Source organism: Acomys russatus, chromosome 13, assembly GCF_903995435.1.
Source record: "Acomys russatus chromosome 13, mAcoRus1.1, whole genome shotgun sequence".
NCBI classification, from domain to species: Eukaryota; Metazoa; Chordata; class Mammalia; order Rodentia; family Muridae; genus Acomys; species Acomys russatus.
In genome coordinates this window covers 12,769,984-12,786,448 of record NC_067149.1, presented here as the reverse complement: position 1 = coordinate 12,786,448, position 16,465 = coordinate 12,769,984, and the positions used below count along the sequence as shown (strand labels likewise).

Sequence of the window (16,465 nt, the reverse complement as noted above, 5' to 3'; positions counted from 1 at the left end):
CCTGGACTCTCTTTGTAGAGCAGGCTAGCCTCGAACTCACAGGGATCCCGAGTGCTGGGATTAAAGGCGTGTGCCACCACTCCCGGCTGCAGGACCCTGTTTTAAAGTACAAAAATAAAGTTCAAAAGAAAAAAACTGGCTATTTTCACTAAGTACAGACAATTTTTCAAACTACTTGAGAGTTTAATTTTAAAAAGCTGGGCGTGGTGGCACACGCCTGTAATCCCAGCACTCAGGGGGCAGAGGCCAGCCTAGTCTATAAAGTGAGTCCAAAGCTACACAGAAAAACCTGTCTGGGGGGGGGGGATGACAAAAACAAATGTGGGGAGGGTCTATGAAAATAAAAATATAAAAACAATACAGGACTGGAACATGAGCAGAGTTTGGTTTCTAAGGTCTTAAAAAAAAAAAAAAATCAAAATAAATATGTCCCAAGATAATCACTAAGTCCATGTATGTACCTTGGAGCTATCTCTCCTATGTTACCTATTCTTGTCAATCCAAAATTTACTATTTTTGATCCTATCAGAACCAATGTGGGTATAGCTTTTAATTCTACTCTTCACCTTCTCTCTTCAATATTCTTTCACTATTCTGATTGTCTATATATTTCCTCCCATTTTCATCCACAAATTTCAAATGGAATAAAGTTAGAAGGATAAAAATAAAAAGTTGGCAATAAATGAGGGCTTATTATGTTTAGTCACAGTAAATATGTTTTATTTGCTGATCTGTAAACTATCACATTTCAATATTCATTAGCTCCTGTTTCTTTGAAAAAACAGCCCAAACTGTGTTACTAGGTACTATATTAGAAGCACTGTTTCTTAGTATCTATAGCCTTTCATTAAAAAACTGGACAGATGAAGAAACCTTCATCAATGGCAAGGCACAGTGAACTAAGCACAAGAGCCCACCCAGAATCTGGCACGTATTCAATACTGGAGCATCCAACCCAGGCCCGTTACTCAGACACAAAGACTAACAAAACTGTTCACATTATTTATTACAAAGCAGGGCTCATTTCTGTAATCCCAGCACGTGGTGTTATCATCTTGCCTCTGGCAGCAAGTCCAAGGCTACCTTGATCTAATCTACACAGTGAGTTCTAGACTAGTCTGTGATCCGTAGCAAAATCTTATGAACAAATAACCAACAAATCATTACAATAAATTCTGGGAAGTGCAATATAAGGCATGTATGACCTTTATAGATGTAAACATTTCAAGTTTGATAATTTTCAATTCTATTAATGTAATCTAAATTCTTTTTTTTTTTTTTCTTTTAAGTTAAAAGAAGCATCCACTGGCTGCAATTTTCAATCAGATGTTATCTAGTCGTGTTAAATTTTGAAATAAGTACAACTGAAACTCATTAAGAAATATCTATGTGCCGGGCAGTGGTGGCGTACACCTTTAATACCAGCACTTGGGAGGTAGAGGCAGGAAGATTGATGTGAGATCAAGGCCAGCCTGGTCTACAAAGCTAGTCCAGGATAGTCAAGGCTACACAGAGAAACCCTGTCTCGAGGAGAGAGACAGACAGACAGACAGACAGACAGAGGAGGGGGAATCTATGTGCTGAAGGATAGGAGCACTCCATACTAAGTGTACAAGAAGAAATCTCAAACTGGAAGAAGTGTAACTTTACAAATAAGAAACAAAACTTCAGCAAGCCTAAAACAACTGAAGTCTCACACATAATAGTAAGACAAAAATGGATTTGAATGCATAACTTCTGGTTCCAAAATTTATCCTATGTCCATTAGACACATCATTTTTGTTTATTACATGAAAATCACACTTTCAGAGGTCTCCTTAAAATTCTCTTAAGACATCCAGAAAATGATGACTGTGAGAACCTTTTTTAGAACTAAAATTTATGGTATAAGTACACTCCACAACAAATGTAAAGAACTAAAATATAATCGATATACAAAGTAATACATTGTGTGTCATATGAATACATCTGGAAACAAATGAAGGTGATTTTTGTGATTTCTTTCTATTGTTTTACCTTTACCCATTGGTTCCAACACAAATGACAAGGCAAGGAATGGCCTAGCATATTTTAGTATATGTTGGATTCCACAAATCTGAAAGTACACACTATAGAATACGGGGATATAACAGTCAAAACTTTGTAAAGCAGAATGCAACATAGGCCCGTTAAATACTAAGTGTTTAATCATTAACAGCTTTTGAAGCAGTGTGATAAACAAGTTTATTTTTCTGTGTTAACGTCCTTTTCTTGTAATCTTTTTCCAATTTGTCATTTTACATTTCTAAAGTGAAGAAGTAAACACAACCTCCTTGAAAAACAAGTTAACCCTTCATACACAAAATGACGGAGTGGGAGGCTTTTTGTTTTGAGTACGAAACATTTCAAAACTGTTTAGGAAAGATGATTCCGCATGGTCGGGTGGATCCCGGTGATGAGCTTCAGAACTTTCCACACTTGAGTATGCCTTCCAGATTTCCCGAACTGCCAGAGGGTAATTTTAACGTTAAATAGCTCGAGGCTACAATCACTGTCAAGCTCAAAGATTTTGTAATACTGAGACTCCCTCATAGGCAATTACTTCCAATAACAAAGGGTGTCTGAAACACCCTCGGGGATGAGAGTCAGTGGTACGGACATCTCTGCTCTTTAACAAAACAGGCCCAAGCTAAGGGACCACATCAAAGCAGGCAGGTATCTCGGACGTGCGCTGCTCACGACTACTCTAAGAATGTGGTAGTGTCACCGCCATTTACGACATCCCAGGGCCGACATTTTCAAAGACTGGGGCGCTTGGCCCGCGCACCCCCATTCCGGCCCCCTCCAAGGACGCTCTTCCAGCCGAGCTGAGGGCGCACGCGGCCCACAGGGCTCCGAAAGGTGATGGGGCGCGCGGTGGCCTCCCCGACCCCCCAATAGCTGTCAGGCCTGAGGAGCGGCAGACCCGCGGCGCTGAGAAAGGAGCAGCCGAACCTCCCGGCAAAGCCGCCTCCCGCTTCTCCGCAGGGCGGCGGCATCAGGCGGCTGCGCCCAGGGGCGCTGCGGCGCGACAGCGAGCGGCCAGGGGAACAGGCCATGGCCGAGGCCCACCCGGGGGTCCCTCAGCTCCGCCCGCCCCCACCGCCGCCATCTTGTACGCGGCGGCTGCGACACATACAATAGTCGACCGCGACCTCACAGGGACGGCTCCGGGCCAGCGCGCAGGGCCTCTGCCTTCCAGCCCCCGGCTCCCCGCAAGGCAGCGGTCCTACCTATGCCTACCGACTAACAGCTGGATCCCATCCGTGCCCCACAGCTTAGCACTCGGCCTCCGGTCACCACGACGAAGCAGCTACCGCCTCCATAGAGCTACACGCATGCGCACCTCCTCCTAGAGCCCTTGTCCACTCACCGCGCCTGCGTACCTCGGGCTCGGCGTTCGCCGCAGACGCTGTCAGGGCGGCCCTCTGCCAGAAAGGGGAGATAGAGAGCTGCCGCTGGACCTGGGTACCATCACTCAGATCTTAGTCCCTGCAAACCATGCGGGGGTCTTGTGTGGCCTCTTCTCTGCCATGAAGCCTTTCCCGTTACTATTCCCTCCGATACAAAGTAACATTCTCTTAGCACTATTAGCATAATGGTTTAAATAGGATAGGTATCTGCCCCCCAACCCCCATCATCTGTCACCTTTTTTTTTTTTTTTTTTTTTTTTTAGGTTAGGTCTGGAACTCCCTATGGTTTTGAAATCCCATAGATTCCACCATCTCTGACTTCCAGCTGTTGGAATTAAAAGCCTGTGCCCCCACACCCAGATTTATCTCCCGCCTTTTTCTTTTTTCTTTCTTTTTTTTTTTGGTTTTCCCACCTTTTAAATTGGGAAATTAAACTGGGTGTGATAGCCGGGTGTGGTGGCGCACGCCTTTAATCCCAGCACTCGGGAGGCAGAGGCAGGAGGATCGCTGTGAGTTCGAGGCCAGCCTGGTCTACAAAGTGAGTCCAGGACGGCCAAGGCTGCACAGAGAAACCCTGTCTCGAAAAACCAAAAAAAAAAAAAAAAAAAAAAAAAAAAAAAAAAGAAAGAAAAAGAAAAAGAAAAAGAAAAAAGAAAGCATAGGGAAGCTGGCATATCTCTGAAGTCAGAGACAGGTGGATCTCTGTGAGGCTAGCCTGGGTCTACATATTGAGCTCCAGGTTAGGCTAGCCAAAGGTATTCATTATACAAAGAGATCCTATATCAAAAAAAAAAAAAAAAAAAGCAGAAAGAAAAAGCAATAAATAGCACCAAAGACCATTAAACAAGCTTTGGAAAGTCTAAAAGAAAAGTCCTTTTGTATGTATGAGAATTTGCCTGTATGTATGTGCATCATCTACATGTGGTACACTCAGAGGCCAGGAGAGGACGTGGGCACTGAAAATTGAACCAAACAAACAAACAAAAAGAAAACAAAAGAAAATTGAACCAAGTCCTCTGAAAGAGCATTGCGTGCTTTTAGGCTCTGAGCCTTCACTTCAGCCCCCAAGTCTTTTTAATGAAACATCTTACTAATTTCCACTTCAGAGGAAAAAATCCTTGTAGCGAGAATTCTAGAACAGGGAAATTAGAATGTGCTTTCACTTTAATCCCAGGAGTAGGAATGTGGGCTTGTGGGGTGCTTCCGGCTGTGTGTAGCAGCTGACTGTGATTTGCCCCCTTCTCTAGCACAGGCGTGATTTTGCCAGCTGCAAAAACTTCCTGCACTTATGTGACCTTTGGAATTCTGGGTACTTAAATGTGAGGGCCCCAAAAGAGATCATCGGTGGTTCTTGATCATTTAGGGAGGTTATTTGTATTTTGCTAGTGACGGTGGTCAAAGAAGAAACAAGAGAAAAGGAATTAGATTCAGGGATTTTCCTAATTCCTCTCTTCCCTCTATCCTTGTCTCTCGCCTATCTAGTGTTAGCAGGAAGCTGCCGGGCGGAGGCGGAGAGGAGAAAATTCCACAAAGTAGCAAACACCAGCTACAAAGAAACAAAAACAAAAGAAAAGCCTCCAAGCTCTCCCTAGATAGGCCCCTCAAAACAAAACAAAAAACCAAGCATTTAACTTTGATTTCTAACCATACATTTTGGTGGGCTTTTTGGTGGCTGGTTGGTTGGTTGGTTGGTTGGTTTCTTTGAAACAGAGTTTCTCTGTGTAGCCTTGACTGTCCTGGACTCGCTTTGTAGACCAGGCTGGCCTTGAACTCACAGTGATCCATCTGCCTCTGCCTCCCGAGTGCTGAGTTTAAAGGCCTACAACACCACCACACCCAGCCTTATTTACCGGTTTTTAATACTTCTGAAAGTAAACAAGAGATCCTACTTTTTACAGTAGTATAAGATCAATTATATAGTTGGACCAGTGATTATCCAGCCTGCTATGGAAACACAGACTATGAGCATGGTTTCTTTCTTTCTTTCTTTCTTTGTCTTGTTTTCCTTTTTCTTTTCTTTTCTTTTTTTGACCACTACAAACACAGCTGTGCACAAGCCAGCTCTTACTAAATGACAATTTTATTTCTAAAGGCTGCCACCCTGTGTGACTAGCATTTAATAGGTAGTGTCAGAAGACTTTCCAGAAGATTCACACAGGGGCTCCAGGTATAATCCTTGCCTAGAAAGTGCAAGGTGCTGAGATTGATGCCCAGCCTTAAAAGTGGGAGATGCAAATTTCCACTTCCACCAAGTACATATGAAAAATAACCATTTCTCCACAATCTCACTTTCTTCTCTAAACCAAGGGATAATTTACATATAATTGAACTTCTATGTTCTTTAAAGGTTCTTTTTGGTTATGGTTTGGTTTGGTTTTTTGATACAGGGTTTCTCTGTGTAGCCCTAGCTGTCCTAGGACTCACTCTGTAAACCAGGCTGACCTTGAACCTATAGAGATCTGCCTGCCTCTGCCTCCCAAGCCGGGGATTAAAGGAATGCCCCATGCTTGGCTCTGTTCTTTGAAGGTTTAGTACACAATATTTGAAGTATTTTTAATTTTCACATTACTGTAGAGGAATGTTAATTCAGAACATGGCTGTTCTGGCAAAAGATCACATCCAAAGACCTTCTAGGTCTGTGTGATCCAGCTGGAATACAAACACACCTTTAATCCAGGAGACAGAAGCAAACAGATTTGAGTTCAAGGCCAGCCTGGTATAGAGCAAGTATCAGGTACAGAAAAGCTGAGGTCCAGGTGTGGTGGCACCAGCCTTGAATTCCAAATGACGGTAAAGTTAGTTTGTAGAAGGAAGCACCTATATTTGAAAGTGATGTCTAATTGAGTGGCAGAAAAGGTGACAAATCAGAGAAGATTTGCCCAACTCTCACAGGAATAGAAAGGAAAGGGAAGCTACTTAAGAGGCAGTTTTACAGAGAGGAGGCAGTTTTTACCAGGACAGTAATAGAGAGATAGGCTGCAGAGAGAGAACTCAGGTGAAGATGGAACAAACTGAAAAATGAGAAGAAGCCAGAAGATTAGAGCAGATTGCTGAGTTAGTTTGAGGCCAAGCAGAACAATTCCAGGCTGAGAGAGAAGCCAGTTTAAGTAAATCAGCTGGAAGAAGAGTTTGAGGCAGAACAGCTGAGTTGAACCAGCCAGCCCAGAGCTCAGAATGAACAAGTAACCTATGCCTTAGTCTGGCGCCTTAGACCACTCGGCCATCTTGACTGCCAGGCCTGGCGGCACACACCTTTAATGCCAGCACTTGGGAGGCAAAGGCAGGGGGATCACTGTGAGTTAGAGGCGAGTCTGATCTACAAAGCCAGTCCAGGACAGCCAAGATAACATAGAGAAACCCTGTCCCAAAAAAACGGGGAAAAAAAAAAAAGAACTAGTAAGGGTGAGCTCATTAAGCAGTAAGTTTCAGAGGCTGAAAACATTCTAGGCCTAGTTCAGATTATATAGAAGCTGGAAGCTTCCAGGACTAGGCCTAGGTTAGCAGAAGGAGGCAGAAAGCCTCCCATACAACAATTGAACCAAGAGAATAAAAGTTGCTTTTACACATTACTTTTATTTACAGTTAGTTAGTTGTGTATGTGGATACATACATGTATGTGGGCACATGTGCAAAGGCCAGAAGACATCACACAGAGGTTGGTTCTCTATTCTGACCATCTTAGTACCAGGGATTGAACTCAGATACTCAGGCTTGGCAGCAAGTGCCTTTATACACTGAGCCATGTTGTCAGCCAATCTTTAAAATATTTTTATTGGTGTTCTTTTTATTTTGGTTTGGTTTTTTCTTTTTTCCCGAGATAGGGTTTCTCTGTGTAGCATTGGCCATCCTGGACTCACTTTGTAGACCAGGCTGGCCTCGAACTCACAGTGATCCGCCTGCCTCTGCCTCCCGAATGCTGGGATTAAAGGCGTGCGCCACCACGCCCGGCTTTTGGTTTGGGTTTTTTGTTTGTTTGTTTTGTTTTGTTTTTCGAAACAGGATTTCTCTGTGTAGTCTTGGCTGTCCTGGACTCACTTTGTAGACCAGGCTGGCCTTGAACTTTTTTTTCTTTTATGCCGATTCCTTCTAAGTCAGTATTTTTACTGCACTCTATCACCTTCTAACATACTTATAATTTACTTTTGTTTTATATTTATGTGAGAGTTCCTGCATGCCTATGCCCACAGAGCCCAAAAGAAGGTGTCAGATCCTCTGGAAGAGAAGTTACAGATGACTGTGACCCACCATGTGGATGCTGGGAACTGAATCAGGATCCACTGTAGAAGCAGCCAATGCTCTTAACAGCTGAACTATCTCTCTAGCCCCCTGTCATTGAATTCTTGTTCTTTGTTTCTTATTTATGGGTCTTTCTCCACTAGAATGTGAGCCCCCATGAAATCAGGGGTTTTTGTTTTTTCCTAACTTTATGTCAAGACAGTAAATATAGGGTTTGCAGCATGAGTCTGCTGCACAGGGTGTGCACGGGAAAAGGAGTAGACTTAGACAGCAAGTATATTCCAAACTCTATTTTAACTGGAAAAGTTTTAAAGCTGGGGGTCATCTTATATGCCAGAAAGAATACAGTAATCAGTAGGTAGCTGGGCGGTGATGCATGCTGTTGGGCCCCGCTGGTAAGGTCCAAATCTGGCATTTCTGGCTAGCCACTAAGCTAAACGCTAAAATGGTGGACTCCCTTCCTCGGCTGGGTTCCATCCTATGCCCCAAATCTGGGGAACCCCCATATCCTCCAAAGAAGTATGACACAGCCTTCAGGGAGATTACAGGCCAAACCCTTTTCTGATGAGAAAACCATTCAGAGTGCACCTGGGATTCTTGGAAATACCCTCCATGCAAAAGAGACCTGGGGTCCTTGCCCCACTCCCCAGCCCCGCTGCCCATAGGATAATTAAGTAATTGTGCTCCTCTTCTTATGCTAGGGCTGCGCTGCTGAAAGTGAATAAAGTAGCCCTGGCACCGCTAGCCACAGCGAATCAAACACATTCACCCCAGGAACCCCTCCCACCCCCCAAGGTTTATAATGTCCCTGATTCAAAAATAAACACACTCTCTCTCTCTCTCTCTCTCTCTCTCTCTCTCTCTCTCTCTCTCTCTCTCTCTCTCTCACTCTCTCTCTCTCTCATTTCATTACTCCACCATGACTCTCATTCTGGGAAAGAACTGAACTCTCCACCCGTGCCCGCCCCTACACCCCCCAAGGATTTACCACTGGACTCCTGGACTTGGCTGCTGTTCGGGCAGCCACATGTTGCTGCCACCAAGAGCTTCATCCATACCCTCCCACCCCCTCATCCCCGAGCCCTGGCATGTCAGCCAGGACCCCTGCTGCTACCTCTCTCTGCAGTGCCCATCTATCTGCAGAGGACCACTGCCCCTCAGTTTTGGAGCTCAGAACCAGGGGCCCAAGCTTTCCAGGAGAGTACCCGACAGGGCCCAGGTTCCCACCAGATGCAGTGCGGCACGTGCCTTTAATCCCAGCACTTGGGAGATCTATAGAAAGAGTTCCAGGACAGCCAAGCAGTTGCGCGACGGCAGCGCCCGCCATTAGTCCCAGCACTTGGGAGTCAAAGGCAGGTAGATCTACGTGAGTTTGAGGCCACCCTGGTGTACAGAGTGAATTCCAGGACAGCCAGGGCTACACAGAGAAACCCTGTCTGGAAAAAAAAAAATGTTACATTTAGTTTCTCTCCTTTAATATTTTCTGTGCCTTTGCCACTATAAACTTTAAATTTTCTTGCAACCAAATCTATCATTTTTCCTTCATGACTTCTGATTTTTCTGTGTAGTCTAGAAGCCTCGCCCTCTCTATACCCTCTGTGTTGGCTTAAATAAGAATGGCCCTCATAAGCTCACATATGTAAATGCTTAGTCATCAGAAGGTGACACTATTTGAGAAAGATTAAGAGGTGTAGGTATGGCCTTGTTGAAGGAAGTGTATCACTGGGGTTGGGCTTTGAGGTGTTGTAACCTGCTCAAAACTGTAGCTCCTCTGCTAACGTCTGCTCTCATCTTTAGCATAACAGAAGCCATTTTTGTTTTGAAGTCTCTGATGTGACATAAGGTGAAATTAAGTTCATGTTCTCAGGTTCCACCTGCCTGGGAGCTTGAGCAGCCTTTTATATACAGTTCAATACTTATTGAACGTTCAGCTTGAATTAACGATATATGTTCTACTTAAACACAACAACAATACCCTGTTATGTTCCTTTCCTCCGGAATGGTGGGGAATTACAAAGTCCCTATATCCGAGCTAATCAGCTTAAAATGCTTTGTCTAGATACCTGGATACAAAATCAATTATGTTTAGCTAGTTAAAATGATGTAATGCTGTCCCCACCCCTCAGCCTCACTTCCTACACCTGGTTACCTGGTTATGGTTTTTTGAAAAGACTGCTTTAGCAAAAGACTGGTGGGCTGGAGAGATGGCTCAGAGGTTAAGAGCACTGACTGCTCCTCCAGAGATCTAGAGTTCAATTCTCAGCAACCACATGGTGGCTCACAACCATCTATAATGTGATCTGATGCCCTCTTCTGGCCTGCAGGTGCACATGCAGGCAGAGCACTGTATACATAAAAATAAATACATCTTTAAAAAAAAAAAAAAAAAGAAAGTGATTTAAAGTATATAAGAGGAATGAAAAATGCTTGAGGTTTCTTCCCCTCACTAGGCTAACTGTTGCATTAAGACTGTTCAGGGCCTTGACATTAATCAGTGGAGTTCTAATAAAGTATTCATCTAACTCCAGTAAAGCCTTCCAACAAACAATCTACTTTATACTCACAAAGTCAAGATTTTACATTGTTTCCCAAGCTTCGGTTATGACACAAAGGTGTGCACCTACTGCTCTTTCTACAATGTAGATTTTAGCACAAGTTACAAACAGTGGTAATACTAATGTAAACTTAAAAAGATACAGTTAAGCTCAGTCAATCCACTGGCAACCACCTCTCACAGGTCAAATGCACTACTCCAGATAAGTACTGTCAGTCAACAGCCTATGTCCCTTCTTATTCCTGAGGGTGGGGTCTATTCCCTTTTCCTGGTCCTGGGACACCCCACCTACCCACCCAACTACCATGGGCTAAAAATTTCAAATGTATACCCAATAAAATTTTTTCTCCCAGCCAGGCAGTGGTGGCACACGCCTGTGATCCCAGCACTTGGGAGGCAGAGGCTGGCAGATCTCTGTGAGTTTGAGGTCAGCCTGCTTTACAAAGTGAGTCCAAGACAGCCAAGGCTGCACAGGGAAACCCTGTCTCCAAAAATAAAACAAAATAAAATAAAATACAGAAACAAAAACAAAAGCAAAGCAAACTCTCCCTAAAGCCCTTAACTTTATCTTCTGCCCTAACATATGTATCCATACCAGCATCCTGCATCCAGCATCCAGGTATTTCCTCATAATCTGCATCCAGGACAGTTCCAAAAGTGGCTAGTCCCTGATGGTCCCACAACTTAGACAGCACCCACCCAATGCTAATGAGATGTCATGGTGTCTTGGCTTTCAACCAATGACCTTGAAGTGTACCTGGAGTTCTTTCTCCACCCATAGAAGAATTAAGTACTGCTTTCCCCCTCTTATGATAGGGCTGTTTTGTTACATGTAATCAAGTATCCCCTAGCTCAATCGAATCAAATACATTCATCCTGAAGACCCCTCCCACTGTCCAAGGTTTATAATATCCCTGAGTCACAAAATAAATACCCTCTTCTCTCACTCCATTCCTCCATCATGACCTGCTAGCTTCCGGTGTATCAGGGTCAGCCACTGAAGCCTTCTCCATCGCTGTGAGCTTGGTACATGCCCGATCCATGTCCAGGTGAAGCTGTGTCTCACTGGACATGCCTTCCATTTGGTTTTGGACTTTTGCCCACACCCCTGTCGTTAATTCAGTGGCTTAACCAAAGGGCTGTAATACTGAGGTATCATCATATGCTCTTGAAACGCCGGAGTTTCCACTGCTGTCTGGGACCAACAATCGCCCTGAGTGATCGAAGCCTCTCCTATCCAGAAGCAAACAGTACCTGGACCATACTGGGAGAAACGCACATGTCCACTTCCCACCTGACAGACTGCTGTGCCCCAAGACAGCCCAGGCTACCGCCACACATGGAAGGACAAGCCACAAAACAACTTTTTAGTTAACAATAAGGCACTTCCTAGCTTCTAAGGTGGCTGTCTTAGGGTTTCTTCTGTACAATGGCAACTTTTTGTTTTGCTTTTTTTGTTTTTTTGTTTTGTTTTGGTTTGGTTTGGTTTTTTGAGACAGGGTTTCTCCGTGTAGTCTTGGCCATCGGGGACTCACTTTGTAGACCAGGCTGGCCTCGAACTCACAGCGATCCGCCTGCCTCTGCCTCCCGAGTGCTGGGATTAAAGGCGTGTGCCACCACGCCCGGCCCTAGACTTATTTTTATAGACCAGGCTGGCCTCAAACTCACAGCAATCCACCTGCCTCTGCCTCCCAAGTGCTAGGATTAAAGGCGTGCGCCACCATGCCTGGCTATGAAAATGGCAACTCTTATAAAGGAAAACATTTCATTGGGACTGGCTTGCAGTTCAGAGGTTTAATCCATTACCGAGCAGACATGGTGCTGAAGCAGGAGCTGAGAGCTCTACATCTGGATCAGCAGGCAGCCAGCAAAGAGAGGCAATGGGCCTGGCTTGAACATCTGGAACCTCAAAGTTTACACTCAGTGACACACTTCATCCACCAAAGCTACACCTCCGAATAGTGCCAGTCCCTGTGAGTCTATGGAGACCATTTTCATCCAAAGCACCACAGTTGTTATAATGACATCAAAGACATGTTTGTAGCAATGCTGGTGTAAGCAGCCTAACTCTGCAGTCTATTTGCAAACTTTCGTACGGCACATAATGAGTGACAATAATAACAAGTGACTATCGTCATTTGATATCCTTATTTACCATGCTTGTTGGTGTTATTTTATTTCTGTTTTCTATTTGACACTGGGTTTCATCTGTAGTTCAAACCGGCCTCAGATTCATAATCCTCCAGCCTTAGCCTCCCAAGTGTTGGGATTGCAAGCCTGTACCACCCTTCTTGGCTCTGTGATCATTATTTAGAATGTACCTATTTAAAAAAAAAAAAAAAAAAAAAAAAAGCTTCCCAACAGCATACCATGACACACCAGCAACAGTCATGCATTTAGCATGAAGAGAGAACTTAAGTTGACTGACTGATATTGTCTAGGTTTCTGCAAATGTTCTGTATGTGGGGTTTTGCTTGTTGGTTTTTTGCACAATGATGAAATCACCTAAGGGTACATTTCTCAGAATGCATCCCCTTAATGAAGCCATGCAAGACTGTTTCTTTTCTTTTCTTTCTTTCTTTCTTTCTTTCTTTTTTTTTTTTTTTTTTACCACCATTCGCCCAGCTGGCAAATTTATTAACATTAAGCACAAGACCCTCTCATCCCAGACACCAGGAGGCCACTGCTCAAAATGTCCCCGCGCCTTCAAACACGGTCCCTGCTTCGTTTCCTCAGCACTCGCTCATGCCTTGGCAGTGGCCTGAGCTGCGCCCCGGGCTGTGATCTGCTGAATCTTATGGCTCATCAAGTCCAAGACAGCTTGCTTCATGGCGTGCTTTTCCTGAAGAGCTGGCTGGATTTTCTCCATCTGCTTCGTAAGGAAGTCTATCTTCCTTTTGAAGAAGTCCTTGGCATCCTCAGTCGTCTTCTCCACATAGTAGCCAGTCCCCACATCGATGAGTACATGTTCCACATCATGTAGCTTCCCCCAGACATACATAGAACTTGTCAGTGAGACCAGTAATTCTTTTCCCTCGTTGCTCTTGGTCAGCACGTTCAGACAGTCCTTGGCTTCCACGTATTTGGTCTGGACCACTTTGAGCTGAGCAAGGGACGTGGACAAAAACTCCACTTCCTGGTCCAGCTGGTTCTTGAGCATTTCCAGTTGAGGCAGATTCAGCTCCGTGAGGTTAATCGACTGCGCCATGTTGGAAGGAGGACCGCCGAAGAGAGCACAAGACTGTTTATTAGTTCTGGAAGTCACAGGTTCTTTAATACCGAGATCTTCTGCATTTTTTTTAAACTATGTATTTTATTACAGAATTAGAAAATGTCAAAAAATAATTGTTTGGAACCACAAAAGATTAAAAAGGAATATAATAATTGATTCATCAAAAGACATTTTAGCTGTGTTAGCATATTTTCTTTCCTCAGATTATGAATTTATATGGTTTCAGCTGAATATATTTGACAGTTTCCTTAAGATATGATTTTGATTTATTTAAGGTGGTTCCTGAAATAACAGAAATACTGAAGAAAAATTAAATCAAAATCATATCTTAAGATCGCCTGGATCTTAAGACACCTGAAATGACTACCAGGACTCGATACAGATGCAACACACACAGGGTCCTGTATTATGGGCTCAGAGCTCTGGTCACAATCCTTCCTGATGCAGCAGGATAGTGACCCAGAGTTTCAAGGGCAGTGGGTTTATAAAGGGAAGGGGGAGGGGGCATTGTGGGTAGCAGGAATGTCTACCTTTAGGCAGGTTGTGGGGGAGGGGAGGCTGGATCTTCAGGGAAGTTGTGGATCACAGGAATGTTGACCTTTTGGCAGGTTGGGTGGAGACTGCGTCTGGAGGGGAAGTTTTGTTTTTTTTTTTAATCTCAGAGGAACATTGGGAGCTAATTGTATGTAATTGCTGTGGTGGAGTTTTGGAGACTGCTGGCAGGGAAAGGGGTCACCTAGAGGACAAATTCTCATACAGAACATGGCATTAATTTTGCCCTTTCAGTTCGAGATTAAGGTGACAGTGGGTTTGTTCCTCTGAGGCCTCTTCTCTGTGCACAGCACAGTAGTATTTCTTGTTCTTTTCACAAGTCTACCAATAATATTGGTTTAGAGTCCCATCTTTATTATCTCACTTAACTTTAAGCACTTTTATAAAAGCTCACTCTCCAAGTGTAGTAACTTTCTAAAGAGCACTAGAGTTGAGGATTTCAACACGTGAAGACAGATGAATTTGGAAATGGGTAAGAACATGACCTAGTTATAACACAGTAAGGGCTTTAGCTGTGAAAAGCTCGAGGCAAAGAAGTAACACAGCTGAACCAATAGTACAGTGAATATTTATTCTGTGCAAGTATTCTAAGCACTGCAAGACAGGGCAATGAACATTCCAGAGATACCGTGACCAAGTCAACTTACAAAAGGATAGGTTTGTTTGGGCGTATGGTTCCTGACATACTGACATACTGACATAGCAGGGAAGCTTAGCAGCAGGTAGGCATGGCAGCTAGAGCAAGTTGGAAGCTCACATCTTAAACCACAAGCACAATGCAGAGACAGTAATGGAATGGCAGTGGCTTTTGAAACCTGAAAGCCTGCCCTCAGTGACATAGTTCCTCTATCATGGCCACACCTCCTAAACATACCCAGACAGCACCACCAAATGAGGACCAACTATTAAAATTCCTGAGATTATGGTTTCAAATAGTAAGAATGAAAAAAATGAAAAAAAATGTACACTGCTGTTACAGACTATCAAGTCTTGGGATAACTGTTTGTTTGTTTGTTTGTTTGTTTGTTTGAGACAGGGTTTCTCTAAGTAGTCTTGGCTGTCTAGGACTTGCTTTGTAGATGAGGCTAGCCTTGAACTCACAGAGATCTGCCTGTCTCTGCCTCTCTCTGAGTGGTGGGATTACAGGCATTCATATATATATATATGTATATATATATATATATTGCTCATATATATAATATATACATTATTATATACATATATAATAAAAAATGTTATCTGAATATGAAAAATCATCTTTATTAAAATCATGACTCAGAGGCATGACATCAACTGTTGAGCAAAAAACCTTTTATTTGAGTTCTAATTTAATATTAATAATTTCCTCTGTAGGCATAAGGTTATTACATAATTCAAAGGCTGGTTTCTATACCAACCCCATCCCCAAATATCTGGTTGTCATCCTTGTTCTGAGAATCTCCTGTCTCAATGTTGTGTGAACACGGCTCCCAAATTGACCCCTGATATGCCAATAAAGCAGTTTACAGTCAATCACTGTGCAGGGGATAGAATAGGGCTGGACTTCCTGCTAGCCAGGGGAGGAGGATTTAGAGGAAGAAGTAGAGGACTCAGGCACAGGAGACATCAGGAGAGAGACGTGGAACAAGAAAAGCTACAAAGTACAAGTATCTCTGGGATGTAAGCTGAGAGGAAGCCAAATTAGTTTAGAGGGTTAAGAATAGAGTAATAACTGCTCAGTTCTTGTGCTGGAAAGCTTGTTTAAATGATATAATAGAGTCTCAGTGATTTGTGATAGCTGAGTTAAGGGAGAAACTGAGAAACAGTTTCATTTTTTTAAAAAAAAAGCCACTACAGTCTAAAGCAGGAGCTCCCAGCTTCCTGATTAGATGCCCCCTACACACACACACACACACACACACACACACACACACACACACACACAGCAGCAGCAGCAGCAGCAGCAGCAGCAGGGCCTCCAGCTAGCTACAGAAAAACAAAAACTGATACATACAAAGCACAGAGGCAGCTCCTTTAGGAAGCCCTGCTAAGAAACAAGTGGCTCTTTAACACAAACGAGCTTCTCAAAGCCAGACTTTCCTAGCCAAGGCAGGAAGCTAAGTCCCTTTGAAAAGGGGTTTTGCGGGCTGGAGAGAAGGTTCAGTGGTTAAGAGCGCCGCCTGCTCTTCCAGAGGTCCTGAGTTCAATTCCCAGCAACCACATGGTGGCTCACAACCATCTATAATGTAATCTGATACCCTCTTCTGCAGATAAAGCACTCATATGTAATAAATAAAATAAATAAATCATTTAAAAAAAAAAAGAAAGAAAGAAAGAAAAGGGGTTTTGCTGCCCTGACTCATGCAGGCTGGAGGAGCAAATACTTGTGGATCCAATAACTTTCCAGAGTCGGGGGAGAAGTCAGGATTCCTTGAGGAAGGCAGAAAAAAGGCTCTCCCTAGAAGCAGGAGCCAGAGCCAG

General features: G+C 43.7%; 2 protein-coding genes across 2 annotated transcripts in view; both read right to left on the bottom strand.

The window, feature by feature from the left end:
- Window positions 1-16,465, bottom strand: part of Znf638 (zinc finger protein 638) — a 104,200-nt gene that overhangs the window by 68,117 nt on the left and 19,618 nt on the right. The gene's annotated exons all lie outside the window — the stretch shown is intronic.
- LOC127197093 (prefoldin subunit 5-like) lies at window positions 12,941-13,447 on the bottom strand. The gene has a single exon (XM_051154817.1). It carries the CDS (start codon window positions 13,427-13,429, stop codon window positions 12,965-12,967), a length of 465 nt encoding a protein of 154 aa, XP_051010774.1. The 5' UTR covers window positions 13,430-13,447; the 3' UTR covers window positions 12,941-12,964.